Source organism: Apodemus sylvaticus, chromosome 11, assembly GCF_947179515.1.
Source record: "Apodemus sylvaticus chromosome 11, mApoSyl1.1, whole genome shotgun sequence".
NCBI classification, from domain to species: Eukaryota; Metazoa; Chordata; class Mammalia; order Rodentia; family Muridae; genus Apodemus; species Apodemus sylvaticus.
In genome coordinates this window covers 58,183,688-58,196,700 of record NC_067482.1, presented here as the reverse complement: position 1 = coordinate 58,196,700, position 13,013 = coordinate 58,183,688, and the positions used below count along the sequence as shown (strand labels likewise).

The window sequence follows — 13,013 nt, the reverse complement described above, 5'->3', positions numbered from 1 at the left end:
TGTGAGGAGGCTGGGGGATGTAACTTATTGGGAGCATGTCTAGCAAGCATGCGGCCCTGGGTTCAGTCCACAGCACTGATGTACAAGGAGTGACAGTAAATGCCTATGAGGTCAACACTTCAGAGGTAGGTGAATGAGGATCAGAAGTTCAAGATCATCCACAGCTACTATAGCAAGTTCAAAGTTAGACTGGGATCCATGAGGCTGTCTCATAAAACAAAACAAAATCAAACTTGATGGTGTTGGTAGGAAGTGAAGGGGGGGAAGTGGAGACACATGAAGCCTTCTGTCTTATGGACTCTTAGACCGCCCACTACAGTTGAGGAAGAGGTTTTTCTGCCTTCCGAAACCAGTATCCACTCACATCATTTGCCTATGAATCTTGGCTCAGAACTTCAGCCATCCAGCACCCATAGAAGATAGCCTGTGAAACCTGAAACATGTGACCTTACACGTCACCTAACTCCCTTCCTGTTTCCTGCACTAAAATGAGCACATCAGATTAGATTAGGAAAACCGGAAGTGTTCTTCTAGTCAGCTCTAACTAGAAGCTGGCCGATATGGAAGACAGCAGCCACATCAGCAAGGGAAAATGCTAGATAGGGAAAATGATAGATTACTGTGGTGGTTTGCATATGCTCGGCCCAGGAAGTGACACTTTTTGGGGGTGTGGCCTTGTTGAGATAGGTGTGGCCTTGTTGGAAAAAAATGTGTCACTGTGGGTGTGGGCATTAAGATCCTCCTCTAGCTGCCTGGAAGCCAGTTTCCTCCTCCTTGTCTTCAGAACAAGATGTTGGGCTCTCAGCTCCTCCTGCACCACACCTGCCTGGACGCTGCCATGCTCCCACCTAGATGATATTGGACTGAACCTCTGAACCTGTAAGCCAGCCCCAATTAAATGTTGTCCTTATAATGTCGCCATGGTCATGGCATCTGTTCACAGCAGTAAAACCCTAACTAATACAATTAGCGATGTCTATTGCGGGTGTGAGAATGGGTGTACCTAACACATACCAAGTATTTGTCATCCTGAATCTTCTTGTTCTTGACTGTTCTTCACAGAGGGGCATCAGATGACTCTCTACATCATCTCCATAGTATTTCTGTTCTGAGCACTCATTCAACGCTGAGCCTGGAATACTTTCTGTTTTCCCTACCACTGCTTGATGGAGATTCGTCCTGCTTCCTTAGATAGACTATAGATTTAAGGGGGCCAGAGGCCAGGCTGTCTGGCAGGGTGCTGTATCCACAGAGCTGCATCTCAGACTGGGTACCAGCCCACGGGTGGACTGACTTTCTGGAGAAGACATTGTTCTCTTTGAGATGCTTGTAAATAAGACAGTTCTCTCAAACTCCTGGGACTCAGAAACTTCTACTGTGATTCAGCTGCTGCTTGGGGAGTAGACGAGAAAGAAGATGGGGGAGGCAGAGGAGGTGTGTGGAGGAGAGAACACATTGCTTTTTCGCTCTGCCCTGCAAGTATGCACAAAAGCAGGAATTGGGCAGCCAATGTGATTCACACAGGAAGCAATGCCCCACCCCCTGTCCTTACTTTCCAGGACTGCAAACTCCCTAACACAAGGCTATCTCTACACATCCTTCATGTGTGCTCCAAGTGAGGCTGTCTCCACGGGGAAAAGTGCCCCTCTCCCTCCCTCCCTCTCTTCCTCCCTCCCTCTTTCCCTCCCCCCTTTCCTGTGCTCCCTTTGTATCTGTGTGGTAGCCAGAGACTGGAACCTCCAGGCCCACAGCATAAAACCCACTGAGGCTGGTCCTTCAAGCTAACTGTACTTACTAATGCTTGCTGTGCACTAATTGAATGCCCTATTTCAACAAGTTATTATATCTAGAATAGTCACCGAAAGGTGAATAACAAATTTCTACTATTTATACACATGGAGGACAGCACGTGCCCCCCAATATTAGCTTCAAGAAACCCCAAATATTTCAAAATGAACATACTCCCAAATCCGACTGAAACATTGTAGCTCAGGCCTTCGGCAGCAAAAAGAAGGAAGAAATAGTCATTATCGTAGAACAGCCAGTGAAGTCCCACCTGACCAAACAAACACCAGACACAGGAAATTCCCAGCATTGATTCACCCATTCAACCTCCATCTTTTTACATAAATCACACAAACGAAACAGTGAGAAAATTCACCAAGTCATTTTGAGAGGGGGAAAAAAAAATCAAAGCTTCGGTACATGGACAAAAACAGCAATTTGACTGCACAAATAAATGACAAATTTGTCTGTCTGTGTTGAAATTCAATGCAGTAAAAGAAAGGCCTTCACAGAAGATGCGGTTTGAACATAATCAAAAGCGGCTGGTGCAAAATGGACCATTCAAACCCCCAGGACGGCACTCGCCACTAATTAGTTCTGTGAGGTCTTTTGACATCCAGTTCAAGGAATCGCTGCAAAAAAATTCCAATTTATGAAATACACTTGCAGGCAACCTAAGGCAGCCCTTCAGAGTTCCACTGAGGAAAACGTGGTGTTGGCCACCTCCTCCCCTGTGGCGATTTTCATTTCTCATCCGTACAGGAACGCAGCCCACGGGAGCCGAGCGAAGAGGAGACTGCTTTGCACTGAAAGGGTAAGACACTAAAAATACCCAGACAATGTTCCTTCCAGGGAACCAGGAGGCGGCAGAAAATGATAAATATAAGTTTCCAAACAGCGTAAAGAGGAAAGTGAAGAACTGACGGGGTCTCCTGAGAGGGGTATTTTACTGGGATAAACGGGATAAGTATAGCTCATTAGCAAGAAACACTACGGCTCCCCACACATTGGACAAATGTGGGGAGAAAAATTTTTGTTTTCGAGCCACATAAAACCGTTGAGAGGGGGAAGGCTGGGGAAGGTGGCTCTGAAGTACATCTGGATCGGAGAAACGGTTGGCGTTTCATTTTTAGTACTGGTGATTAAACTGAACAAATCTTTGTGCGGTTTTACATTCCACTTTAGGACTGATGATTAAATTGCACAAATCTTTGTAAGATCTTATATTCGTTTTTAGGACCGGTGATTAAATTGAACAAATCTTTGTATATTCTCCCATTCGTTTTAGGAGGGAAGGTTACATGGGACGAATCTTTATAAGATGACTACTGATAAGAAATAAAACAACTCGTGGGCATTCACAAAGGTTAACACACAGACACACACACACACACTGAGAGTTTGAGAAGTTAGGCTACCTAAACTTCAGTGCCCCACTGATGAGAATTTGAAAATACATTCTGTATTTCCTACTTTATCCCCTCCGTGGATTTGCCATGGATGGGTTTCTGACTTTGAAACACTTGTGAGTTGTTTCTCAACAGGCTCCAATACAAAGGGCCTCAAACAGGCAGAACCTTCTCAGTAAGTTATATGAGAAAGTTCTTTCAAAAGGTGAACGAAATCCTAAACAAGATGAAAGCCACTGTTCCTAAGTTTCTGCTTACCTGGAAGACTCCACAAACCAGAAACCTCCAGAGTCCTTAGCTTCTTCTCCAGCTCTGCCACTCGATTCCCTAGGATCCTAGAAAAGGCAAGGAAATAATAAGAGAAGATGGAGTCACTTGTCAGTGCTTGCACCTAGGTGGTAGGGAATAGGAAAGTCGATGGATTTAAGATCTAGAAAGGTAGGTAGCATGTAGGTTTATGTGTGCCCATGATCCACACTCTATTGGAAGTTCACGTGGAAATAGAAAATACCACAAAACATGCACACATTTTTCAGTTGAGTTCCATTATACGAGGCAGTTCCCTGGAGGTGAGACAATTATTCCACCACTGCCCAAAACATCATAAGGAATTTCCATTTGAGAAGTGCTCATTGCTAAAGATGACAACTGATTTTGAATGCCCTTAGGAGCATCAGACCCTCTTTGAGAGCATGTTTGATTTCTGGAACCAGTAGGGAAGACAGATTGACACACTTGGCAATGTTTTTTCAGATGCAATAGTAATAAGATCAGTTTTCAAAGCCCCACCCTAGGTCTTACTGATGCACATGCCCTGGATATCAAGAGCAATGTCTGGTACAGTGTAGGTGGCCAGTGAGTGTGTGTAATTAAACCCATGCTTTGTCTTTTTCCATAATCTGCAATCATCTATGGAAAAGTTAAGGAAGAAGAATTTCCCGAGAGTTTTCTTGTTTTCCCCTACATAATGTTTTCGTTAATTATTTAGGAATTTCGTACAGTGTACCCCATCACATGGGCTTTCCATTTCTCCCAGTGGGACTGTGTCATGGTTCGGCAGGTAAAGGCATTTGACGGCAAGCTCATCGATCTGAGTTCGATTCTCAGGACCCACACGGTGGAAGGAGAGAACTGACTCTGGCAAGTTTTCCTCTGACTTCCATACACCATTCTGACTCGCTGCCATATCTAAGTTCTGAAATGCACACTAGAAAAGATCAGACGGTGTGCTCGGGAGGCGTGCTTTTATACATGCATAGGTAAACATCTGCTCCTTTGCTCCAAACATTAAACAGAGCTGAGAAATGATTGACAGTCATCTAAAACCTTGCTTTCCGGTGGTCTGGAAATGGAAACCAGCCTTTATTTTTATTTGGGCAATTTTCTTGGCACTGCTGTGCTGAAGCGACATGAAAATCTCCTTAATAGCAAATTCACCATTCCTTTCAGTGGGATAAATTAGAGCAGCAGAATTATTCTCCTACGTCTCTTTCTATTCCAGAGATAGCTGCGCACACCCACATACGTTCAGGGCCATGAATATGCATATATAGCCGCACATATATTCAGCTCAGTTCATCCTGATTTTACCTGAATCGACCTGCAGTAGCTTAATCTTCCCTTGGAGTTCACAGGGGAACTGCCGGTGCTCTCCATGGTTTGGTTCATCTAGTTACTAGAGCTCATCTTTCCCTCGGTTCCTTAGGTCTCACAGTCTGCAGGCTGCTCACCAACTACTTCAGATCTTGCTCCATCTGTTGGGTCTGTTTTGCTGTCACACCTGTGACCCTTCCACGGCCACTGCTGGTAATCAGCCTTTCAGGATTTTGCCCAGATCTTCTGATCCTGGTGTCCTTTCTCCCTGCTGATGGTCTGACGGGCAATCACCACAGTGCTCAAGCTCATGCTTGCTTCTGAATGAGGTCAGGTCACACGCCTGCAGCTGCCTCTGAGAACAAAGGCAACGACTCCACTCTTCAGTGATGCTGGTGATGCTGAGGGATGCCCTGAGCTGGATTTCAGGTAGAGAGCAGAGGCTTTGCTCCTGCTGTTTCTGGAGAACCCAGCCAATTCTCCCAGAAATGGAATGAGTGGAGGGACTGGGACCCTGAGCCCTCACATTCTACTTGAAGATATCCTGCTTGAGTTTATTAGTGGTAGCTCTGTTTATTGGTCTGATACCAGCACCTGATGCAGGGCTGGAGGTAAGTTATGCCATCCAGAAGTTATGGTAACAGCAGCAACAGAACCACCAATAATAGTGACTTTACTGCCACAAATGACAACTAATTTTCCCAGAGTCCTCAGTATGAGGCACAAGACATGCTAAACATTTACCCAGTTCAGAAGTTAGTTAGTTTGGCCTAAACTACATGCAAGACTCAGTGATGAGTCTGGACCCGATCGCAAGCCTGTCTCAGCCTCTGAACTTCATGTTCTTAACACACACACACCCTTGGTGGCACTATCAAATAACCCTCTTTACATTCTTTCTCATGTAATTACTCCTTAAAAACTGTGCTCATCGAAATATGGATATAGCCATAGGTGATGTCAAAAATACAACCCAAGATGCGTTTCCCAGAATCGTAACCCATACCCCCTCAGTGGAACTTTAAGACAACCCTTCTTAGATTCTTAATTATGAGCACAAGTACAGGATCCTTAAAAACTGTGCTCATAGAAATACAGATATAGCCATAGGTGATGTGATGTGCAAAATACAACTCAAGTTGCTTTGCATGGCCGGAAGGGACCTCCTGCCTGCCTCACACAGAGATGTGGGCAGGGGTCACGGGAGCTGGTATAAGAGACTGCCACAGTGGCTGGCAGCTCTCAGGATGGAAAGAGATAAGAACAAATCCAGCTCAGGAAGTTTGAGCAATTTGCACTCAGCTCCTGCGATCTACCTCTGTGCTACAGGCTGGAGGGAAAATTGAAAGGAGAAGCCCCTTTCCCTGTTCCTAGAGAAAAGCCTGCGGGTGGACACACAGACACCATGGGATATGAAACCCAAGGACAGCTGATATGTATCCAGCATTTGATCCCAGTCAGGCATTATGCCCCTGAAGAATGCATACAATGCCCTGCATTTTGTTTTGCTTTTTTGGGTGTGTGTTTTTCTTTTCTGCACCTAGCTAGGCAGTCCTTGATTTGTAGATGAGGAACTTGAAGCTCACAGAGGGCAATGACTCACTCAGGGTCACACAGCTGGTACTCAGGCAAAAACTAAGCCTAATAACACCTAAGCGGGGAGAAAAATTGGCAACCGATGAAAAAGACAGAAGCAGAGAGCCTGGTGGGACCTCTGAAGAAGCCGGAGCCTGTGAACAGGCTGAGAACACTCTGACTTTTAATCAGAGGTTCTGGGGAGCCAGAACGTCTGAGGTGTTCTAGGCAGCAGAGAGGAGCTTAGGAAGTGGTCCTCACGTGAAGTTGAAGATGGACAAGAACTGGGAGTAGATTGCCCACTAAGTGGGCAATCGTCCAGGAAAATGAAGAGGCACCCAACAGTCCAGTGAGGATGCGGGGAAACCAAAGAAGCAGGACCACAAGGAGGAGACGGAGGAGCTGAGGCCGCGGGAGAGGCAAATGGCCACATGGCAACACCAGGAAGAGATGAGCACATGAGCAACGGGTCAGGGAGGAGATCTACTTGCCAACAGGGTGAGGCAAGAAAGGTCTGGAACCAGGAAAGGAACGGGAAAGATAGAGCCTGGAAGCCAGAGGGAGAGGAGTGCTGATGGGACGGGTCCACTTCTTCCCGGAAGTGGTCACAGACGGAAGTACATGGGAAATGTGATCTACCCTAGGTGGGGGGGGGGGGGGTATCAGACGATGAAGGGAACCCCAGTTCCCAAGTGAGAGGCTAAGACAGATTAGCACACAGGAAGGGAGATGGGTCTGTAGGGAAGACAGTCAGTAGCACACAACACAGGGCAGCAGCTGGAGGCATACCCAGGCTTGGGAGAGGAGGCCTTTTGGGTTGGGTAGGATGGTGGAGATTTTTTTTTTTAATTTTTGTATTTAAGGTAATTCCAGGTTGTTTGAAAATAGTAGAGATTTCAGTATATGTCCTCCCCTTATGTGTCCCTTGGTCTAAGAAAATCCTCCAGGTACCCAGCCTCCATACTGACTTTGCGTCATGGCTTCTAACAATATTACTGGGCATAAGGTTAGGAATCAGCAAAGGGGACCCAGGAGATGGCAAGTCTGGGTTGATCCCTGAGGGAGGGGCGAACAAAGGCCTGAGGGGGACGCCGTGGCCCTCTACGATATCTGTCATGCACCATCTGGAGCCCTTGTAGACTCCACTGTGAAACGCACTGTTCCAGGAGACTTAAAAGACTTCACGCTCACTTACCGTCGGCTAGGGATGCATGAAAGGGATGGAACTGAGTCAGCCTCCACCTCACTACCGGCAAGGACACGCAGCACTTTAGCAACCACGTCTTCTGCTTGTGGCATTAGTCTGTTAGATAAGGGAGCCGTCTCCCTTTAGTGATCACCAGGTAATGTGTCAGCAAGAGGCACAGCAAATGAACAGCCACTGAACAACATTCAGACAAATCCCATGATACTTAGCAGCCATCAAGATGGTTCCCCGCAGGAGGCCCTCCATCGTCAAACAGGAGAAAGCGAGCTGGAGCTGGTAGAGCATGAGCTTCCAGAAGGGAAGCGCTGTAGTCCTGAGGCACTACCTCGCCCTAATAAAACTTCTTTTTCCTCCCTCAGTTATAAGGCTAAATTATGAGGGCTAACAGTGAGCTGACCGAATTCTCATTCTGTGGTCAGCCCTTTACTTAATTGTAGTACGGTTAACTTCTTCACACATCCCCAGGAAGCATGAAACAGAAGGCCTTCAAAGTACCAAAGGGCACCTCCATCGACCCTTGTTGATGTACCGCCATGATCTATAGCTACAGGGCCAGAGAGCAAGCAAGAACAAAGGATGTCCCTCCCCACTCTGTGATAATGAAGAGCTGCTTTTTTTGTTTTTCAAAAAAATCTATAAGTATACGGATACTTGGGTGTGTGTTTCCATCCACTATGCCTTTGTTCGTATGACTTGAAGGACCCATAAAGACAAGAAATGGTGATTTCCCCCAAGAAGGGGTTTTGCCCAGTTGAGATGTGTGGAAACCCACAGTTCTTCAACCATGGCCCAAAGAACTGTTTTAAATATGCAAAGGTATGCTCAAATAAAAAAAAAAAAAAAAAACCCTGATGAATGCAAATGGTAGCCTCCACACAGGGAGAGAGCGGGCTTGCATCTGGGGCCCAGGCCTGTCGCTGCGGGTGTGGTAAGGTTCAAAGGAGCTCAGAGACACTGGCCAGGGGCTGCTCAGGAATAAGGAGCATGCTCAGTGCCTGCGTCAGGGGATCTTCAGGGACAGCCCCTCCCCAGCCAGATTCCCAGCCCTGCTTCCCGAGGGTAGCTGCAGTTGGGCACGGCTGTTTCATTTTGCAAGGCTGTTGCGAACTTCTCCTGTCAATAAATTACCCTGTCACACGGGGAGATTGCCGGCCTCCCTTTGATGCTCTCGCTTTCTCCCACATACATCTTCATCTCTGGTACGGTCCTCTCCTCACTCCATCATTTCCCTTTTCCCTTTTGTTTTTATAACACTTTCAATCATCTTCCTGTGGCCTCTTCCGTGGGTGTCCCTGCCTTTGGCAGCCCCAGTCCTCAGGTCCCTCCACTCTAAGCCTTACATCTGTTCTTGCTCAAATCTTCAGCAGTGTCCTTGCGGCTCTGAATGTGGGACTTGGGAGCAGGGCCACCTATAATTTTCAGGGTTCTGTGCGAGATAAAAATGGGAGCCCATCCATCCCTACCACCCCCCACCTCCTTGAAAAGATGGTGGTAGCAGTATCTGGCCAAATGCCAAATCCTTCTAGGTGTAGACTGCATGCCACAAAGCTGGCTCTGCCCTGTTAGACGCTGCATTTTCAAGATCATAGGTCAGTGCTGATCACCCTTAGGGGGTGGTTAGAATGAGACAGTGTCGGGAAGGTGAGGCCCCCAGCATGGCATCTCTGGGGTCCAGTGTGAGCATGCTTGCTATGTTTGAACACATGGAATCAGATGTGGTGTGAAGACCATCACCAGACACAGTGACACACTTTTGAATTCAACCCCCTGGAGTGTGAGAACTGAACATTTTTGCTTTTAAAAAAATTCTTTATAAATTACCTAGTCTTGGTCATAGGAACAGAAAATGGACTGGTGTATGCAGTATTTATTGCTTTAATTATTGTTCTCAGCTGTTATTCTCAGGATATTTTCAACTCTGGTTTGACCACTGTCTTAGTTAGGGTTTTACTGCTGTGAACAGACACCATGACCAAGGTAACTCTTATAAGGACAACATTTAATTGGGGCTGGCTGACAGGTTCAGAAGTCTAGTCTATTGTGATCAAGGTGGGAACATGGCAGAGTCCAGGCAGGCAAGGTGCAGGAGGAGCTGAGAGTTCTATATCTTCATCTGAAGGCTGCTAGCAGAATACTGACCCCCAGGGAGCTAAAACAAGCATATTACACCTACTCCAACAAGGCCACACCTTCTCCAACAAGGCCACACCTCTCACCAATGCCACTCCCAAGCCAAGCATATACAAACCATCTTACTACCTTAACTTGCTCAGTTTGATACAATGTAGCCAATACTCATTGCAAATCAAACAGGATACTTAGTTCCTTTGCCTTTCCTGATTTTCTGAAAGCATGTCAGCAGGCTCTCACACTCACAGCAGGAGGGAGAAAGTTGATGATTGTTTTCCTGGCGGTCAGAGACACTCAGAGTCAAGTCTTGGGGAAGAGGAACAATGATCTAAGAAAGGGGCAAGAGTGCTAACACCGTCCCAAGGGAGCCACCGTGAAACTGGTGTGTTGGCTAGGGCGGAGCTCATAGGACAGGCTCTCTAGGAAATTAGGATTCCTGCTTCATTGACTCTGATGGATAAGCAGGATGCCAAAGCAACGTAGAAGCCTGGCTCTGCTTCCATGCTTATTGCTCCCCCCCCACCCCACCCCCCCGGATATCGGGGATGTTACCTTCTTCCCAGAAGGCTTGTGGCTTATTTCCAGAAGCCATCCTCTTACCACCCAGACTCCCTACCTGTTGGTTTGCCTCTGATGCTGAATGACCATGGTTTTCTCATGGATCGTCTCCAGCAGGGCGGTGGCCAGGGACTTGAGGTCAGCAATGGACTGAGGAGTAGCTGGGAGGCTGCATCCGTGGTCTTCAGAGAGCAGATCCTGAACTAGGAGAGACAAAACGGACAGTTTAGTCGTGGACTGTGAAACACGAGACTGGAAACCCATGTTGGTTTTTCCCGGATAACGGGAGTCTCAAGCTTGGACACAACACTCGTGTTTTACTGAGAGCCTTCCTCACCTACCACGAGGAAAACAACAGAAAACCCAGTGTGAGAGTTCAGTGGAGCAGCCTTAAAGAGGCTTTCATTTTCTTCAGTTTGCCACACTGGGATAGAACCCAGGGCTCTGCAAGGATGCACCCACTGAGCCATGCTCCCGACCAGCCACTTGCAAGCTGTTCAGAGACTGATAATATTTTCACTTGCCAGTGGGTGCAGACTTTTTAAGGCTAACTCACTGAGATTTTGAACTGAAAAAAAATATACAAAAGCCTAGCAAGTATTACTAATTTCCATTTTGTAAACAATAAAGCGAGTCTCAGATGGGTTAAAGACACTCGGTCAAGGTAATACTGCCCTACAGACGACAATGATTCATCTTCAGGCTCTTTGATTATTGCAAAAGTAACATAGCACTTTAAAGGGGCAAATCAGAGGAGGGAGAAACACAAGTAACAGTCACCCCGGTACTCCTTCTGACTATGACAAAACACTGTGATTCTTTCAACTATCATTTCCTATGTGACTATATGTATGTATAAAGATTCATTCAATATTCTTCTAAAATGGAGGAATAGTACTTTTTCACTTAAAAACATTCCAATACTCTTTATATCTCCTAAATCATAAAGGTGAATGTCTACTTCAATAGCCCATCTAGGTTTGAAAAATTAATTTATGCTGTTTCCAGTCTAAATACAGAATGTATGAGGACACTCAGTTCGTGTATGTCTAACTTACTTTTGCTAGCTCTCGCTAAAGGATCTGTTTAGGTTTTTCATAATGGGTTGCTATGCTCATACATTTTGATTACCTATGAAGTAGCTCATGGTAATAAGGTTCTCTCATAGGTTTTTCTAGAAGATGTGGGTCAGACCATATCTCTGTATGGTCTTTGAGTATGGCTGGCACTCGTGACATAAGAGTCAGTATAGGGGTCCATACTCTAAGGTGGTAGCTAGGTATGGTATCCAGGGCTAGCCATGTGCATGCATGTGTACATGTTCATATGTGTACATGCATGTGTGGGTGTATGTAGAAGAAGCAGGTTGACATAAGTCCTTTCCTTACTCTCTCCTCACTTTTTACTTTTGAGTCACCATCTAGCTCTGCAGTCCTGGCTAGCCTAGAGCTTTACAGGTAGACCAGATGGCCTCAAACTCCACTACAATAAAGTTTTTACATGGGTGTCAGGGATTTGAACTCAGGGCCTCATGTTTACACGGCAGGCAACCCCACATAGATAGGGTTTTTTCACACTTTTTTTTTAGAGAGTGTTATAGCTGCCCATCCAAGAACAATTCTAGCTAGGATGTTATCTTCTAGATCAGTGGGAAAAAGAAGCTGCTTGAAAAAGAACCTTGATTGTTAGGGCCACTGAAGATGCTATGCTTTTTAAAGCCAGTTCTGATTAAGACCTGGCCATGCGTGCTGCTGGTCGGTACCGTCAGCACCCACGGAGCAGGCCTGTGCATCCTCGACTTAAGTGGAGAACTGACTGTAGAATATGAAGTACCAGACTCAAGCTTTCTTCTATTTATTCTCCACTGGACTGCTCCCGGAAGATCATTATTTTTCATTGGAATCGACAGGAAGGACGAACAAAGCTGCAATCAATAAAAGCTTCTTGGAAAACGGCAAGCGTTCCCATGATCCACTGTGCCATCGCCTATGCAGAAGGGGCTTCTACATTCTGCTTCCAGAGGCCCAGAGGCATACACTCATGGCACCTGAGCTTCTAGAGGCTCTCAGGTGGTAATGGGAAAGGAAAAACATCCTCAGGAGGACATAGATCCGATCACTGGTGAAGCCTGAAGATGGTGATTCTTAAAGTGGGCTTTCCCTCTGCAATGCCATGGCCTGGCAACCCTGAAGACATGTAATTCTCTGGTCCTGTCTTCAAGACTTGTCAAACCAGGAGCCTAGGTAGGGCTTTATCTGGGTTGGAAGGACTCAGGCAATCCTGCTGAAAGTAGCAGTCAGGAGCCACAGTTTTCTGTCCCAGAGGCTTGGTTGGGACATAGACTACAGACAGCTCTGTGCTCAGAAGTTGGTCCCATCTGGTTATTAACACCTACCTTGCTTTGCAGACAAGACCCCAGTCAGAGCACTACTGCTGGATTTGCCTTGGCTCTTGGAGTTTTTCCGTCTCTCGAGAGCATTCTGCAGCAGCAATGGAAAAACCAAAAACCTTCGTCAGAAAAGGCAGGGACAGAAAAATTCCTTGTTAAGGATACACCCTGTGTACTGATGAGAACCCTGGCAGACTCTAAATGTAGCCTAAAACATAGGACTCTCAGTCCTTGGAGTTTTAAAAGGTTCCACATAGAGGGTTGGTTTGGCTTTTAAATTACTGCAAAGGAGAATGGAGTAATTGCAGTCCCTTAAATTCAGAGGTATTTAATTCATATTCTTTAAATTAAATCCGATGCAAGACCC

The 13,013-nt window shown here is 46.2% G+C and overlaps 1 protein-coding gene across 3 annotated transcripts in view; it reads right to left on the bottom strand.

The window, feature by feature from the left end:
* Positions 1 to 13,013, bottom strand: part of Ccdc149 (coiled-coil domain containing 149) — a 94,853-nt gene that overhangs the window by 14,323 nt on the left and 67,517 nt on the right. For all 3 annotated transcript variants that reach the window (XR_007980225.1, XM_052199203.1, XM_052199204.1), the window contains exons 8-10: positions 12,653 to 12,737; positions 10,316 to 10,460; positions 3,453 to 3,529 (exon numbers count right to left, since the gene is read on the bottom strand). Coding sequence is in view for 2 of the 3 variants with exons in the window: in XM_052199203.1 (XP_052055163.1) it covers positions 3,453 to 3,529; positions 10,316 to 10,460; positions 12,653 to 12,737 (307 nt within the window). In the remaining variant the exon portion in view is untranslated. The remainder of the gene's footprint in view (positions 1 to 3,452; positions 3,530 to 10,315; positions 10,461 to 12,652; positions 12,738 to 13,013) is intronic.